The sequence below is a fragment of the Macrosteles quadrilineatus genome, unplaced genomic scaffold (assembly GCF_028750875.1).
Source record: "Macrosteles quadrilineatus isolate MER2022 unplaced genomic scaffold, UCM_ALF_1.0 Scaffold_1__1_contigs__length_201487025, whole genome shotgun sequence".
NCBI classification, from domain to species: domain Eukaryota; kingdom Metazoa; phylum Arthropoda; class Insecta; order Hemiptera; family Cicadellidae; genus Macrosteles; species Macrosteles quadrilineatus.
This window is the reverse complement of record NW_026542594.1, coordinates 104,691,843-104,711,116: the sequence shown is the minus strand read 5'-3', so window position 1 is coordinate 104,711,116 and position 19,274 is coordinate 104,691,843. Positions and strand designations below refer to the sequence as shown.

Here is a 19,274-nt window from a genome sequence, read left to right as displayed (position 1 = left end):
GGTTCGGAAGAAGTAGAAGGTAAGTTGGATGTACACTACCTACCACCATGAATAGGCCTACGCGGGAAGCCGACGGAAGCAGACTACATTGTGCTGAACTGCAACTGACTTCCATCCAACTTAGTGTTAAGATTTATTTGATTCTGATATTATCTGGTGATACAGTACCTATTTTCAGCGATTATAGCCAAAAAGCCTTTAAAATAAATGTGTAGTAGTAGGCCTACAAGTTATTTTTCCAACCCATTCCAAAAACTACAAATCTTCCTAACATTGAACGGCAATCCAGCCGGTGCTCAGGAAGCCTGAAAACGTCTTAAAGCCGTTTTTATTCTTATTCAATTATTATAATTATATCTCACACAAGACTAACAAATTTAAAAAAACAAGGTCAGGAGTTGAGTCATAGTTATATACTGTAGGAATGTGGAGAGGCTAGGCATGTTGGTATGGATTAGGCATTCCCTGGAATGTAAGTCGTGTAAGGGGAGATGGACTGTCTTAACTTCTGGCATGTTTAATGCATATCAATATAAACAAGGGGAGAGTGATGTCATAGCTATGTACTGTAACTTCTGGTATGTGTTTTTGCATATCAATATAAACAAGGGCAGAATGATGTCATAACTATGTACTGTAACTTCTGGTATGTGTCTTTGATATCAATGTAAACAAAGGCAGAATTTTATCATCATAGCTATGTAGGCCTACTGTAGGAATGTCGAGAGGACAGCTGGTATTGGCATGGCATTGCAAATAATTTGCAAGAAAACTGATGAACATATTACGTTTCTTTGTAATGACGCATACCAAACAAGAAAACAAAGTCTGTATCGTATGTAAATACTGTCTCTAGTAGGCCTAATGTAACTAATGTTGTTTATCAAAATATATTATTGTCATTTGTTTGTTCATATCTAAGTTTTATTTTTGTTATAACTAAACCGACATAAATTTATTTTGTTTTGCAAACTTACATGTATAAGTTTATTCTGCAAAATGTTTAACTATGTTAATTTTCAACCTCAATTTTCAATGTGTGCCGAGTGAATTTTAAGAGTTAATGGATTTTAAGAACTACCTAATAAACGTATATGTTTAACGTATGTGTTGTCTTTATTATTTACCAAAATCTGTAATTATAATTGAATTTGTTTTTACATACATCATTCGGACATGGGTAAATTTAAGACAATCAACACAAGTTATTATTTGTCTCGTTAAACTCTGCCTTTTGAGATAGCTGTGCGCAATGTGAGGTTAGGACCTACCTTTACCATTGACTTCGAATAGCATCAAGTTTATATTTTTATCTTATCTTATTGGTTTTTTTTTTAGGTTATAATAATTTGAAAATAGTTTGTAACATTTTAACGTATTTGTGCACAAACTTTTATTAAAGTAACTCTACCGTGTTTCGGCTTAACCGCGCAGCTGTTGTGTACTACTGTCTACTAGCCGTTCGCAAAATGTCCGGCATTTGTTTACTTCTTGTCAATTGACCTTGACATCGGCACAAACCTCAGCAACTTCTTTTCATAATCCATCATTGATTGGCACGCGTTTCGATCGATGTGCAGCTTGTTTCGAATTGAATGCTCTGTAATACAACTTTATAGTAACCTTTTATAAGCATTATTAAACAATTATTACACACAAGTAAGAAGAGTGGCCTTTATTTGAGTTTGAAACTGATCAAATGACTACTGTCGGGGAAATAAATATGTGCACTCAAGTTTGAGCCTAAATATCTCTGAGATTAATTATCTGATTTTGTTGAATCAAAAATTAAATATAAGCTGGTTTAAATACACTTTACGTGGTAACAATTAAAAAAATTTCCGTTAACCAGAAAAAGTTATATAGTTGAAAAATCCTAAAATGTACCGGTTTTTGAATCTCTGCACTAACACTGAAGTTTAAAATTTAATTGTAAACAAACCACTGAGCCAATCTTTCTGAAATTTTTATGGCTTATTGGTAGGTTTATTGTTAACATTTCCATGCATTTTAAATTTTTTACTCACAATAGTTTTTATGCTGCTGTTAATTTTTAAAACGTATGCTAACATCGTTAATAAGACTCTAACAATTTCGTTCAAAATACCATCGTGTTTGTCGTGACACAAGAAATAACACCAATGTTTAGTTGTTGCCACGTAAAATGTATTTAAACCAGCTTATATTTAATTTTTGTTTCAACAAAATCGGATAATTCGTCTCAGAGATATTTAGGCTCAATCTCGAGTGCACTAATTTATTTCCCCGACAGTAGTCTACTGTACTAGCTTGATCAATTAATGTTTAAGGTAATAGAGTTTATAACCTCTGATAATTCTGAACAAATTATTAGCCAAATATAGTATTATGAGTGGATGTTATCAAAATGGCACCCATAATGACCCACCGCGCTACCCCTTACCCGCCCGACCATCAGTGCGTCACTAATTAATTATGTGTCACGAAGTGTTCACCGTTTCATCGGTCGGGGCTTACGTAGTCCCTTGGGCAATTTGGCTTGCTTTTTTTTAATTTACTGATAAGTGTAACTTGTGTCGTGCCGTTCTTATAAGTATAATAGACGCCAGGAATTCCGTACTTTTTAGCCGGGAAAAATGCGTGAATTTCGTTTATAGATCCTGCTGACAACCCTGCTAATCCCTCTAAGAACTGGTGCTGGTACCATAGAAAATTCAAAAACAATGCTACCAATTGTCTTTCTCCATGCTCTTTTCAGGGAAACCTCAGCAACAATCCGTAGAGGCCGCAACGGATTGTTCAAATGCTGGCGGCCGTCTCTTTGTGATGGACAGAAATTCACGAACTAGGTTCCTTATCGACACCGGGTCTGATGTGTCGTGTTTTCCTGAGCGCCTTATCCTACTAATATTATAAATGAGAAAGTTTGGATGTATGGATGGATGTATGGATGTATGTTTGTGACAAGTGAACGCGAAAAATACTGGTCGGATTGGGCTGAAATTTGGCATGATGATAGCTCACATTCCCGATTAACATATAGGCATATTCTTATTTCAAAAATCCTTTCGGGCTCAGCCCCAGTGGCTCTGGAGTTTCCCATGTTAACCTTATGAGAAATGGAATTATTGAATCTTAACAGCTGTTTCAATTAACAAGTTGGTTCTGTTCTATGATGTTCAATAGCATTAAAGTTACAAGGATTACCAACAGGGTGCAGCACTATTATTTCTTTTACATTTATGACAACAGCTAATTTGCAACCAAAAGGTGAGTGAGCGTAGCGAACGAAGTTCAACCTGGAGGCGAGTTAGCGTAGCGAACGAGCTAACCTGAAGGCAAGTGAGCGCAGCGAACGAGCTCCAACCCAAAGGTGAGTGAGCGTAGCGAACGAGCTCCAACCTAAAGGTGAGTGAGCGTAGCGAACAAACTTCAACCAGGACGTGATTGAGCCATGCGAACGAGATAATCTTGAAAATTAAGAAGTTAAACGGGGCAAAGCCCGCGGGTTACAGCTAGTCAAATATAAACGTTTTCCTACTAGCTATTCACTAAGTGCTGCCAACAACAGGGAAATAAAGACTTATGGTACCATGCCTCTCACCCTTAATTTAGGCCATAGACGTAAATTCCCTTGGAGTCCACTGGTAGCGGATGTTTTAATACCTATATTAGGTTTAGACTTCCTTTCACACTACTTATTACCCGATTGCAAGATGAAATGTTTGGTTGACAAGAAAACGGGATTGAATGCCGAGGGAATAGTTTCTAACAACAATCAAACTAGTATTAAAGTTCTATCTTTCTCCTCGCCATTGGCAGAAGTTTTTGCTGAATTCCCTGATATTATTCGTCCTCCAGGCTTACCTCGTGCTGTAAAACATAAAACAGTTCATCATATAAATGTGACATCTGGTCATCCTGTTCACTGTCGACCACGTTGTTTAGGCTACATCTTCAAAAATTGAAAGATATCCAAAAAGAATTTGAGGAGATGGTTAAGCTTGGTATTGCTCGACCCTCTGAAAGCCCCTGGTCCTCGCCTTTGCACATGGTCCCTAAAGGAGAAAATGGATGGCGTCCTTGCGGTGATTACCGCACTTTAAAAGCTCGTACTGTTCCTGACAGATACCGTGTACCACATATTCAGGATTTCTCGTTCAATTTAGCAGGCTGTATACATTTCTCTGCCATTGATTTGACCAAGGCTTACCACCAAATTCCCGTCCACGAAGTTGACATCCAAAAAACAGCAATCACCACTCCATTTGGGTTATTTGAATTTCCATTCATGATCCATCTAAATGTGTAATTGGTGTACCAGAAGTTAAATTTCTAGGTTATTTAGTCTCATCTTCTGGAACACGTCCACCTCAGGAGAGAGTCACTACTCTACAAGACTATCAGTTACCTCAGACGATGCGTGGTCTTCGCAAAATCTTGGGAATTATGAACTTTTGTCGTAGGTTTCTGCCTAAGGCCGCTGAATTTCAAGCACCTCTGCACTCCTTACTTAGTGACGCTGATTCAAAAGGTTCCCTCCCTGTGTCATGGACTCCAGAGACAGAAGAAGCCAAGCATGCAAGGCTAGCTTATCAACAGCAACACTATTGTTTCATCCTAAACCTGATGCTCCTCTTGGTCTCTTCTCTTCATTTAAGCCTCTGGAGTAAGTGTAGGTGCCTGCCTCCAACAGTTTGTCGATGACGCTTGGCAACCTCTAGGGTTTTTCTCCAAGAAACTATCACCCAAACAGTGCATCTGGCCTGCATACTACAGAGAACTCCTTGCTATTTATGAAGCTGTTCAGCATTTCCGTCCTGAAAAGCTTACAAATCATGACTTATCAGCTTGTGCCATCTATCCACAGACTTGTTGTATCGATTGTTGTGTTGGCAACGACTTGGGGTATATAATTGCCCAAGAAGGATAAAATTTTTTTTGCACTTTTGTTTTACAAAAAAATACCTAATTTACCTAAGAGTGTCATATTAAGGAAAATTTCAGAATGCATTGTCAAAAACTGCCTGATATTTGTAGAAAATGAAAAAGAGCAATAAACGCCTGAAGCGCATGAACAACTGCTTCTGGCAATGTTTTGAGATGGTTGAATGTAGAACACTTGCTTGAAAACAATGCTTTCATAATTGTGTTAAATGTACAAAATTTAAGAAAACAAGCCTCATAAAGTATGGTAACAACTATTTGTGCAATTCTCTCAAAGCAGGCAACTCTAAAGTAAAAAGCTCTTAAATTAAAAACCAATCATCCAGGGTTTTTTTTTATTTTGGTTGTACCCATTGATTACCCAATGGTTTTATTTTATCGTTGTTACTTTCCAGGAATTCACAACGCACAGAACCTCGTCGGATGAGTCTGGAGATGAGAGCTCGTCTAGATACACCACCTCGTCTGCAGCGTCCCCCCTCCCCGTCACCTCCACCACAAGCCCTGGGATACCGCATTGTTGTATCTAACCTGCATTCAAGCGTTACTCATGAGGACATCAAGGTTTTATTTTACACTCAATAAGTGCCTATATTTATCTGAATTGAATATCTTGAATAATGTGTCAGTTGCAATTTTTATCAGGTCAGATTTAGTTTGATTTTTATTTTATTGGTTTTTGGTTTCTCGATCATTTGTGGTTTGGAGTACATAAAATTACCACTCACTTATATCTGAGCTTAATCTACACCAATATCCATTTTCTTCGTTTACGCTTTATGATTGCTGATGGTAGGTTTACATTGTTACAGGGATTATTGCAGGTCAAATTTGGAGTTTCAATAAATACTGATGGAAATTTCTACAAAACTTCTTTAAACAACAATAATAAAGTTATTATATATTGCTAAACAATAAAATAGACCTATGTGAGGTTTTTGTATGATGGCTGGTTGCCAGTAGAATATCAGCGTTAGATTTAGACATAGATTTTGTGTTGTAATGAGTATTCATCATAATGTCTTCATGACTATTGTATGTAAATTTTAGTATTTAGGAGGAAAAAAGAACTATTCACTTTATATTAAATATGTAGACAATTAACAATACAGAACATTTATTTTATCTCATAACTAGGTAATGCCAAACGCCCAAAGCCACAGAACCCAAGTCCACTTTATCTTCAGACCATGTAACATCATCGTTTTTATTCATGTCTATTGTCTACCTTATCGCATTCGCTTATCGTTCGCCACAGAGAGGCAGTGTTGGGAAGTAGCACGCTACAAGTAGCGACGCTACAGTAGCGCGCTACTTTTTTTGTAGCGTTAGCTGTAGCTACGCTACTTTTAAGATTTTGTAGCATTAGCTACATTTTTAAAGTAGTTGTAGCGGAATTTTAGCTACTTTTCTCGCTACATTAACATTGTTTGAGATAGTGATTTTTATCATAACCTCAACCTTACGTAAAACAATCTCTTTCAATATCAAACTGAGATTTTCAAAAAAATTAGGCCTACTTTCTTGGCTTCATACAGCTGGTTGCAGCCGTTTCATTCCCTATTACAACATTGTGTGGACATGGAAGCCATTAAATGAGTGTTATCCGAATTTTTGGCTCTCATTTCCAATTTACTACTCTATGATTACTGTCAGATAAAATAAAATTGCTAGATGCAGACGATGTTTAAACATTACCAGTGACAAGAGAAGCTATTGAATGCTTGCCAGTGGTTGGCAGGGAAATTAGTAATCAATTTAGTTTCTTTATTATAGATAGTGTTTCAACTTGGGTTTTAATGGACACCAACACTAAGCCTTAAAATAATGAGAAAGCTGGTATATCAACCTTTGATTCAGCTGTTGATTGTGGTTCATCATCACAAGCCCTTCCTTGGTTAGATTACGAATATTTTTCAAATGTTTACTAAATTAACAAAGAGGAAATTACCTGATGAGATTTAAGATATGCCTAGACTACATGATAATTGTAACGAAAAAATCTCCATATAACATGAAACTTACATTGAAAAAATAGCATAGTTTGCTCCTGCTAGAACAGCTCTTGTATCTAGGACTATTCCTAGGCTATGCTATGGTTTAAGACGAATACAAAGTTCCAAGTTCAATTATTAGGAATATATCTTTTTAGTCCTTGCAAGAACAAGCCTACTGTAGCCAACTTGTTACATAGCCAAGTAGGCCTACATGTTATTTTTACTTTACAATTTTCAACATGTATAAATTAAAAGCCGATTTCAGGATAAGTTGCTGAATACTGTTTTCTGCACCAACTAAGTTGAAGCACAATTTGCCCTATGCATAATGACAATAAAAGACGATTTCTTGACATAGAAAAGTGTTATTCATAGAACAAGTAACTTATCACTATGGTTAAAAGTTATAGCAATGTCGTTTTTAACATTAAAAATAAAGAAAGGCAAAAAACTCCAATTTCAGTAGGCTAGGCTCTGTAACACAAAAAAGTATTTTAAATAATCGTTTTACAGTTTTATTGGTCTTAGTTGTTGATATAAGACATATATAAATGAATCTATATTAAAGAAATACAATGAGCTTTTAAAATATAGTTTGGTTGTATGTCCTTTGAACTTAATGAAATTTACATATAAGATGCTTAAAAATAATGCAATATTTAAAAATAAGTACTAAATATGAAGGGGCACCCAACTATTTGGTTCTGTTTTTGTAATGTTAAGTTTATAATGCCAATACAATCTTGGAATAATTTGTTTTCCAAGTAATGTTAGATGCAATACTGACATTTTTTGTTTAAATGTTTGTTCGATAAAAATGTAGTTGCAATTAATTTTACATTTACCTAATGTGTGTGGAAAAAAAGTAACGTCTTTGGAAAAGTAGCTAAAATTGTAGCTGTAGCTACATTTCATTGTAGCTGTAGTTGTAGCTAGCTACATTTTCGGAACTGTAGCTGTAGCTGTAGCTAAGCTACTTTTTTGGAAATGTAGCAGTAGTTGTAGCTAGCTACATTTTAAAAGTAGCTTTCCCAACAGACAGGATACCTGGTCATTCTCTCTCTGTCCACAGCCCTCTGAATATGGTGTAGTACTAGCCACACCTCTTTCAATCTCATTGCCAATAATTGAATTAAGTTGTTTAGTTTTCATTTTGATTAGACCAATGTTTAAAATATTAAAATTTCATTCAAAGTTTCTAACAAAAAAATAAATTTTCCCATAACAAAGGTCACCATGGATATTGTTTTTAACCTAAAACCAAGATATTTCCAACAATTTAGAGGAAATCATAGGAGCCGTTTTTGAAATCATTGTGCGAAAACGTTACTTGTATTGTAGTATAGATATGAAAATAAGATAAAGTACATCTATCATCTCTTAAGGTAAAAAAAATTGTATATTTAGGAATTGTTTGAAGACATCGGTCCACTACTTACTTCACGTCTGGTTCGGGCCGGCACAGCTGAGGTGATATACAAGTACCAGAAAGATGCCAAGAAAGCGGTTGAAGCTTATCACAACAGACAGCTGGATGGGCAGCCAATGAAGTGCTTATTGGTCAACACTCGCCCCTCCTCGTCACCTTCTTCTAGGTTTGTATAGGCATAATACAGTAATATTACGCCTTAATGTGGGTTTTGGAACAAGATAACCGCAAAAACGTGCTGCTAAGAAACAATAACAAAATTAGGTTCTAAAACCAACAATTGTAACTCTTAAAGAAATAATCAAATAATATTAGACTTTAATCTGTTCCATTGTTAGTGTAGTATCTTAATAAGAAGCTATTGAAATTTAAAAAAAATTATATCACTAGATCAATGATGTGTCAATACCAAAATTTATCGATTATTGATACCAATACTGATACCTGAAAAATCTATTCTCGTTACCAATACAATTTTTTTTTAGATTTACCAAATTTTCTGAATAGATTGGTTATACTACACTAACCCCTGTCTGAGGTAAATAAGGTGTTTTTCAAGTAAAGAAAATATTTATGCAGCAATGAAACATTATAACTAGCCAATTTATTTGTAAACCCATCTAAAAACATTAAATAACCACCAAATTAAAGGTAAATGAACATTTAACAACAAAAATCAAAAAGAAAAGCACTACGGTTAATTTAGTGCCAACAGGGGATGAACCTGTTGGCAATATGGTCAAAACGCTGATAAAAAAATAGATTCTCAACTGTGATGACCTGTAGCATAGATAAAACATACTCCCTTAGTAGATTTCTCATCCTTATGGAACAGCTGAAGCCAATTTTATTGTTAGTTCTGTACGGTTTATGTAGAGGTCGTTTTTTGTTTACAATTTGTTTCCCGTTATTACAGCCATTTAAAACCTCGTTTAACCAAATAATACGATCTAATCATAAACAATAACTTGTCCCCTAGTTATATAACCAAACAGTAAAGCACAAATCAAGAAATTAACCCTAAAATAATAGAAACAAAGTTTCGTCGACACTAACGCCCATGTGTCACGTACATGAACTAGACACGAAAAACGTGCTTCAAAATTTACAATGGGATGAGAAGTCTCCTTGTGTTGGCTAGTCTATGCCTGTAGGCGGTAATTATTTAAAAATGTAAATTTCCAGATCACATACAAAACTGGTTCACAGACTTTTTACTGGTATTTTTTTCCTTTTTTTTTACACAACGTATACCGTAATTAAACTAACATTCAATGATCTTTGACACTCATTTGAGCATATAAACACGAGTGAAGCAGCTGGCAAGATCATGAAACATACTATATAAATAATGCTGAAATACAGATAAATACCCCCACTCCACTTGTCTGATTACATTTTTACTCAAATTAACCATAAATAAGACATATTTATTCCCAATTTAAATAGCATTATATTTTACGAGTGCTTAGGTTTGCTGCTACGGGGAAGGTAACAAGTGTTTTTTGACCAAACGTCAAATAGTATAGTACGAAATAAATAAATTTGCCAAATTTTATCAACATATATCCATAAACAAGTAAACTACAATAGTTTTCATTTTCTCCATAAGAATATCATGGGAATTTTAAATTTATACTTTTTTGAATTTTCCCTTTAACCATTAGGCATACAACAATGCTTCAATATACTAAATTATTTCTTTTTTTAAGCTCTACAAAATGGTTGGGAAAGATATTCCAAAATTTTATGTTTTTAGGGTCAAAAATGGGGAAAACCCATTTTACCACCTATAAATCCCCGTTCCCATGGTCAGATTATGCTGGTTTGCGAACTCGTTCGAATAAATGTAGGTTTACACGTTTATACCAAATTTCATCAAAATCGGATATTTTTGTTTTAGTTATCGTGCTAACGGACACACACATTTACATTTGAACGGATGGTGTTTTTGGCCTCTAGGGACCTCAAAAGGAAAAAGTAAATTGGTCCCGGGACCAGGTCTTACCATGAGTAATAGCTTATTCCCTCTATGGGAAATTCAATAAAAACGGATTAAGGATTTTTGACTTATATGCTAGTAAAGGTAGAGTTCCAAGCCAACCATTGGGGTCGGGTTAAAAACATGTTTTTCTCTGTTTAGATTTTTTATTTTGCTGTCACAAATTTTACAAAATCAAACTGATTATAGTTTTTTTTTAGTCCTGAATTACTTGAGTAACTGTTATTGTTAATTGTGATTCTAAATTTTCTATGAAAGTTTTGGATTACATAAAATAAATTTAAGTATTAATTCATAAGTTAAATACACAAACATGGCCAAGTTTTAACAACTTTTGGCAAGTTATCACAAATATTAAAACAAGGGATAATATTTTGAAAAGGCCTACCTACTAAAATTTTAATGAAATATTTGTTTAATATTTAAAATTGGTAATTTTTTATATAATATTACTACTTGCTCATTGTAAATTATATTTGCAAGTGAACACTTTTTGTTTTTACATTAAGCAGTTTAGGAAATTTCACTTACTTTAGTTCTTCAAAATATTATGACTGCATTTTGTGTTTCCAGTGGTCTTATGAGATCTAGCAACATGCCAGCTGCATCAAAGTTCCCTCACAGTAGCAGATCTACCGTTGTCCCCGATCTGAATGCCATTCACAAGGCTTTGTTTACACACAAGTGATCGATCTCTTCAGCTGATCCTGTATCAGATTATAGACTATTTTGTATCATGTACAGTGTTAATTTTGTATTTTGGTAAGTTTATAAACACTTAACCTATACCTAAGTTAATCTACAGAGTCTTGCAAAAGAAAGTACGTTCAACAATTCAAAATAAAAGCTGTGTTGGATCATTAACTAGTTATAATGTTTTCTTAGTGTCCTTCTTCATACACTGCAATGTATGCAGTCGGATCGATTGTTCACTATATTAACCCTTTTATAAGATGGGTTTTTTTTACCAACAAGAGTTTATTGTTGTCTATTAAATATTTATTGTATTCCATCCAAAAAGACTGCAGCACAACTTTGAACGAATAGATAACAAAAGGTTAGGATAGTAGGTCCTTAAAATAACAATAAATAAGGTTGGTTCTTTGTGGATTATCTATCAATGTGAGAATTCCTTGATGCAGCCAACATTGTCTGGAAAAATTGTATTATCAACTCAATCAGTTATTACCAGCATTACAGAAAGTGGTGTCATCAGTAAATTCAATTTGAAATTTTAGACGTCCTTATTTTATATTTTTGACATCATGAGATGTGGAGTTGGATGGTCCCTGAACTGGATGAAATTTCTACCGGATTATGAGGGCTGGATGAAATAAAGCATAAAGGGATTATATAATTTAAATCCAGGACTGAACCCAGAGGTAAAACCCATTTCACTGTTTGTTCTTCATATTTTTCCATTTGTAATACATTTTTTTCAACCATTTTGTAAATGAGATTTGGTAAAACTTTAGGATGACCATAGAATTTAAATTACTGAAGGGTTTTGAAATATAAATTTGAATCTTACACCTTTCAGGTCACAAAGGGTAGTCGAGTTATTTTGCATAGTCTATTGATATATACAATGGACGATATAGGTCCTCCTTATTTCACAACCTGAGTAAATTCAAACTCCTCCATTGATACTCCACAGATATTAAGAACGTTTTCCTACATTAAAGACAACTATATATCCAAACTATCTCTCTCCCACTAATTTACATTTAATTTCAATTCACAAATAGAAATAAGGTTTGCTTCATCAACTGAATTGACAGCTTTTGCCAGGTCTTAAAATACAATAAGGGATTTATTCATTTTATGCTTATGTTTCCGTTCATGCATTATCACATTAAGGAGAGTAAGGGAATTAATTGCTGACCATATTAAATCGATCTGTTTTTATTTATTTTTAGATCAATTTATTTTTTTTTATAACTTTCACTCAACTCTTTCAATGGTGGAAATAATTTGAACCATTCCCAAGAGTCATTACCCTTTTTTTTACATTTTGGTTATCTTTATTGTGCACAACCCTGTATGAATGATTTTACAAGTTGAGGTAAAAAGATGATGATGGTTAATTTAATTACTATTTGGATTTTATTTGGTCAAATAATTTGTTTAATTTAAATCAGTAGTGCCAACCTCTTGTCTAGGAACCTCTGTTCTGGTAATTACAAACTATGCTATTTCAGAAATACCTGTGAAGTACATAAAAATCTAAGGCACTGGTTTTATAATCTGCTGTTAATAGTCTTACAATGTTTTTATCTAGAAATACCTTCTGTTTGTTAGTTTGTGTAACTTAGTTTTGTAGTTAATTTTAAAGAGGGGTAAACATTGAATAATAAAGTTGTACTCTCTTTAGTATGAGGGTTACTTTATTGCTAGTTAACTCCATGCATTAGAAACAACATGTCATCCAATAGAGACAGGGCCTCTAAATACATGTTGTTCTTTTGTGCTGCATAAACATACTCATCTAAGTTAGTTTGACTGGCTGTTTGTGTAACAGAGGCGTAACAAGCTAAGAAATGTTAAATTAACCTTATTAAACTATAGACAGTAACAATGGAAAAATGGTTCATGAAAGCTGGAAAAATCATTACTTTTTAGGTACTTAACATAAAAAAAACTTTTTATATGATTAACTACAGTTATAGCACTTCAGTATAATATGTAAATAATATTCGATCATATAATAGAAATAGGCTACATTGGTTTATAATTAATACCTATTTACAAAATATTGTGTTAATTTATGTGTGCAAATAAATATAGTCTGTAAATTGAGAAAAACTTAAAATTACAAATGTTTTCCCAAAATGTTCAAAATTGTATATAACGTATGCTGAGTAACCTACAATGCTCTGTAAAATATCAAGTGTTTTCATTAGTCAAGTTTGCGTTCACTTCTGGCCAGAGTGCTGAGCTATAATTAATATCTGGAGGTAGCACCTTTGAAGGGGATTTGTGCCATTGACAGCCATTTTGTAGTGTCCTCAGAGGTATGCCTAAGTGGAAAAAGTGAAACTCAACCCAACCAGATAGAAAATTGTTCAGTCTTATTGGTTTATTTGTGTAAGTTTTATTAACAAACAATTTATTTTACTTACGCTTAAACAAAAAAGGCTTTTAATTGATTAGTATAGAACTCAGATACTAGTCAGGGGATCAAAGCAAGGCCCCACCAGAAAAACAGGCCATGCTGCAGCACGGGCAGCGCAACACTACGTCACAGTGGTGGATAGCAAACAACTAGCTTATTTACCTAAAACATATGGGATATAGCAATGAATTTATCAATGAATCTATCCACTAGTGTGACGTCATGGATCCTGCAGCATGGCCTGTTTTTCTTGTGGGGCCTTGGTCAAAGCATCACTTTGCCTTCCTGCGATTTTCAAGTACTGTCAGTCACTGTTCATATCTGATCTAATAACTAATAATCATGTGTGGCAAATATTCTATTCAATTACAGCATACAGTAAGATTTCTATTGAGAGGTTTAACTAACCTTAATTCTTCTTGTGAAATGTGTTATTATTTTCAGTGCAAGTTACTCACTGTAGACCTATTTTTGACTCCAGCTCATTTATGATTTAAATTCTGCTAAGGTCAGCAGTGTGGTTTATTTTAACCCAACAACTTTTGTTAGCTCAATAAATTAACGATAGACCACATTGCACAAGTTAGTTATTAATACAACAGTCTAACTAACTTGGTTTCAATTACATGTTATGGATTAATTCTATATATTATAAATATACTCTTCAAAAAGTTTTGCCAGCATACATACACCAATAACATACATACATCCATAACCACAATTAATTATTATTCTATTTTTACTGTTTTACCAAAAACTAATTTAAGTCCAACTTGATAAGTATTTTCCTTAAATTGTTTTTCTAATAAATAGTTTAACACATCAACTAGCAAATATTGTTTCCCCTTTTTTAATTTTACTATAAAAAACAGGGTTTACCCATCGAAGTATATAACACAACTGGAACACCGGGTAGATAGGAGATGTGGGATAAAAAGCGCGCCTTTTCGTTTTCGGTAACCTTCCTCCACCACTATGGGGGACCCAACGCAGATATGTCAGCTCCTCAAGCGGTTGTTAATACGCTCCTGGCCGTGCATACAAAAGGTTGACTGCATTTAAAGTTATATATTCGGAATCTGCATTAACTGCAGAATCTGACAGTATAAATATAATCTTATTTAAATCGTAATTCGAATTTTAACAACTAAAAATGTTAAACAAATATCACACCTTGACATGAAAAAGTTACTAAGCGAGGATTTTTTTTATTTTTTGGTCAGAAGCAAACTTCAAGCGAGAAAATTGTAGCTAATGAGATGATCTTCAGCATATAATCAAGCAATTTCAAATAAAATTTTCTAGTCGTGTGTAATGGAGTAATTAGTAACGCAAAGAGGTCATTTATAAATTGCGCCGCGGGCCGTTCTCACTGGTTCCGCTGATTTTTACGTTTACGGTACTCCCAGAAACGCTTTGAGTACAACCAATAGTTATATTAAATTCATTTTTATTACAGGTAACACATAACTAAATACTGAATTATCACCTTCTAGGTAAACTATTTACATACAATGTTACCGTAAATTAAAATATAAAATGTAGACTATAGATACAGGGACAGGGACTGGTAATCCCCCTTTGTTTAAATGTAACAAGGGATCGTGTATTATCTGCTTTGTTTGGTAATTAATGAGAAATTTAAAATATTAAGGCTCAGATCAAATAATTGATAAGGTCATAAATACTAAACCTAGGAAGTATTTTTCAATAATAAAAATTGAATAATAAATTTACAAATCGAATTGTTAGTCGTGTTCCTTTGACAATATGAGTATTTGTATAATGTTGCAAACACACGATTAGTAAAAAGTGTTTTCAGTGTCATTGTTATTCTGTATATGTTTTAAAATTCATATCATCACACATAAGAGAAAAGGGTTTGGTTAATAATACTAAACAGTACTTTTAAGAATATGTTTTACTGCCCACAATCGTGCTTAAATATAGTGCAAAGGTTGCATTACATGTTGTGAAACAAAACCAATTTCTTCAATCTCTGCCTTACACCTAACTTATTTTTGTTACATTCATTCATAATGTCCCTACCATTGGAGAAACACACGGTTTTGTAAAACAGTGTCCCTAACAGTTTCATTCATGGGCGGCAGCCCGGTACCGGTATTGATATTTATCTTCTGCAAATAAATTAAATATATGATCACATCTATAGAATAGTTAGTTGTATTCTTTAACTTATATCAACTATTAAAAAAGGTTAAAATTTATTTAGCTTTACAATGATCGAGTAGCACAAACATAAAGAGTTGCTGGACTGAGGAAGTTGGTGCGACATAAAATCAACCTCGTCGCGCTATTAATCACTATACTACAAACAAACTACAAACTTAATTGTAAATTGCTCGATTACATGTTAAAAATCATCTCTTAAACTACAACTTTGTTGCTTACAGTTTTCTTCTGACCCAAAAATAAAATACTTCCTCGCATACTAACTTTTTCATGTCGCAATGTAAAAATTGTTAACTCTTTTTAACTATGGAAATTCTATTTTAAATCAAAAGTAAAATTTATTTATACCATTAGATTCTGCATTTAATGCAGATTACGAATATATAAACATTATTGTACTTAATCTTTGTTATTGAATGCTAGGAGCGAGTTAACAGCTTCGCGCACTATTCCATGAATTGGCTAAAATCCGCTGGGTCCCCCATGGTGGTGCGGGAAGGCTGCCACAACGGCGCGCTTTCGTGAACACGTACCTAGCATTCCAGTTGTGTTATATACTTCGTTGGGTTTACCTTTTGTCTACAGCTCATTGAATTGTAACTTTTGTTATGGCCGTTTCGGCATTAACAGGCCATCATCAGACATCTTCGGCTGAAGCAGGGTCATCACAGTAGAAACACAGAACACAAACACATTTTACAATTACAAAAAATACAAAAATAAAATTAACAGGCTTGTCGCACACACGGTACCGGTTGACATGATCCGAGCTAGGTACGAAACCCTATTTTTTAGTTACATCAGGGGCTAAAAATGGATTTTAGTTTTATTTTAGTAACTAATTTTTTGTATAGCTATATGAGAACGAATAACGCCATTATTTAATTAACAAAATACTTATTAGTGTTTGATTTATGGTGAAGATGTGATAGTGTCAATTGTGGTTCTGATAGAGTTTCCATCTTTGTGGGTTTTTGTAAGTAGTTTAAAAGCTTTCACTTACTGGTTGTATCCGCGACCGCGGTATAATCGTAAACATCTCCCACAGGCCGCAATCACGGGGACATCATCATCGACACTCGCGACTGCGGCAAAATCGTAAACATCTCCAGCGAAGCAGCAATCACGGGGACATCATCATTGACACTTACGATCGCGGCAAAGTCGTTTTAAAAACATATCCTGTGGACTGCGATCATGAGAACATCATCATTGTCACCTGCGGCCATGCCAAAATTGTAAACATCTCCCGCGAAGCAGCAATCACGGGGACATCATCATCAACACTCGTGACGACGGCACTGGTGGACTTTAGTGTAAGCTATAATCAACGGCTCTTGAGCTCTGACAACTAACAAGTGACAGCTGACAGCGCAACCAACACTCCAGCAATAAAAATCAGTTACTACTAACTTAGTTCCTTCTACCACAAAAAATATAACCAGCTATATTAGTGTGGATTTTATCTTGTACATAACTTAACTCGTGGTATTGTTTAGTGACAGACATCCCATAAGATAACATGGCAGACAGGTGACATCAGCTTATTAATTCTCACTCTATTGATTAAAATTTAAATTTACGAACATAAATTTATTAAAATATGGAAAATAAAACATACAGAATGGAAAACCGAATTATAATGTGAATTAAAAATCTAGATCTGTACATTTTAAGTGGAGTTAATATTTTCTTAGTCCAGTAACCAATCTTTCACAAATACACAAATACCGTTAGCTGATTCCAAACAAAACAGCTGTTACAACACCACTTGCGACGTTGCCACTTCAAAGGCTGCGGCCTGGAGTTCAAGGCGGCCTTGAGGTATGTCGATATCACTAAAACTATATCTAAACTTAGAAAATTCAATATCGAGAACCGATATCGACCAAATTCTTCCGATATCACGATATTATCGAAACCCCAATATCAATACAATATCGGAAATATCGAAACAAAAATATCGTTATGCATTAATATCGATAATATCGCAATATCCCTACTAACAAATGACAGCTGACTGCGCAACCAACACTCCAGCAATAAAAATCAGTTGCTACTAACTTAGTTCTTTCTACCACAAAAAATATAACCAGCTAAGGCCCCGTTTATGCACCAAGAGCGGGAGCGGGGCGATAGCGGGCCCGCTCCCGCTGTGAATGTGCCTGTTTATGCACGAAGAGCGATAGCGGTAGCGGTTGGTTAAAGGAGAATGGAAGGGGGACACAGTCTTGCCAACTCAAACTCTGCCAAATAATTAACACAACTATTTGTCCTGCACGTGCGCGTGGGTCAGGTTGGCAACCCTGGTTGCAGCCGCTCCCGCTCCCGCCGTGCATAAACAGACCCATTTGACTCAATGTAGTTGAAAACCGCTCTATTCCAAGCAACCGCTGCGATTTCTAACTACACAGCGGGCGAATTAGAAACCGCAGCGGGAGGTCAACCGCTATCGCTATCGCTCTTGGTGCATAAACAGCCCCATTTAACTCAATGGTGTTAGAAATCGCTCCCGCTACCGCACTTGGTGCATAAACGGGGCCTAAGTTATTCCCATATTATTGTGGATTTTATCTTGTTAAGCGAATTTCCATTTGCCTGATTAAAATTTCACTAAAACATGTTAGAGAACGCTATATTGACAGGTTTGTAACTATTGTGATAGATTTTTGTTAACAGTACAAACCATTCAACATGTTTTAAAAAAAATTCCCATATAGGGAATAAGCTATTACCGTAGTACTCATGGTAAGACCTGGACCCGGGACCGATTTACTTTTTCGTTTTGAGGTCCCTAGAGGCCAAAAACACCATCCGTTCGAATTCATATATATATATATATAAAATCAAAACATATATAACAAAGTACCCTTTTAGTAATTATTTTATTTTTCATGACGACATGTTTCGGAGCTAAGTCCATTGTCAAGTCATTTTTACCATAACCTCATTCTTTAAACTAACAAAATTAAAAATATAATTATATGTAAAAATAATAAAATATGTTAACTAAATCTTAATACCTTTTGGTATTAATTTTTTTCACTATACTATATGAATGTTTTTCTTTCTTTCCTTAGTTTTTCAATTTTATCGTAGATAGGTTGGTTTAATTTTGGAATCATTGTGTTAAGTATGTTGTTGGGGTCCTTTTTGTTGTGTATATAAATATTTAGCTCTTCTTTTACATTAAGTTTCTCACGTTCTTTTTCATATTCTAAAATTGTTAGATTTTCTTTCATGTTTTTATAACTGTGGTCTGTGTTCATTATATGGTCGGCGAAGTTCGACTTCATTGATGTTTGATTTTTTGATTTCAATGCTTGTAGATGTTCCTTGAATCTTGTTTTAAAACTTCGAGATGTTTGACCTATATAATAATTGCTACAGTCACTACAGTTTATCTTATAGATTCCTGATTTGTTGTACTTTTCGTCTTCATTATCTTCTGTGTGTTTGATTTTTTTATTGATTAGTTGGAATATATTGTTCTTAGTTCTGTAACTTACCCTTATATCCGAATTTTTAAATGTATTTCTTACTGCTTTAGTCATATATTTGTTATAAGGTATACATATATATTTCTTTTTCTCTTCATTTTCCGTTGTTTTA

The 19,274-nt window shown here is 34.4% G+C and overlaps 1 protein-coding gene across 2 annotated transcripts in view; it reads left to right on the top strand.

The window, feature by feature from the left end:
- The window catches only part of LOC129004020 (polymerase delta-interacting protein 3-like), a 54,804-nt gene extending 43,586 nt beyond the window's left edge, over window positions 1–11,218 (top strand). For both annotated transcript variants that reach the window (XM_054432429.1, XM_054432512.1), the window contains exons 6-8: window positions 5,322–5,490; window positions 8,331–8,518; window positions 10,928–11,218. In XM_054432429.1, coding sequence (XP_054288404.1) covers window positions 5,322–5,490; window positions 8,331–8,518; window positions 10,928–11,042 — 472 coding nt within the window. In that variant the 3' untranslated portion in view covers window positions 11,043–11,218. The remainder of the gene's footprint in view (window positions 1–5,321; window positions 5,491–8,330; window positions 8,519–10,927) is intronic.
- Window positions 11,219–19,274: the final 8,056 nt, after the last annotated feature.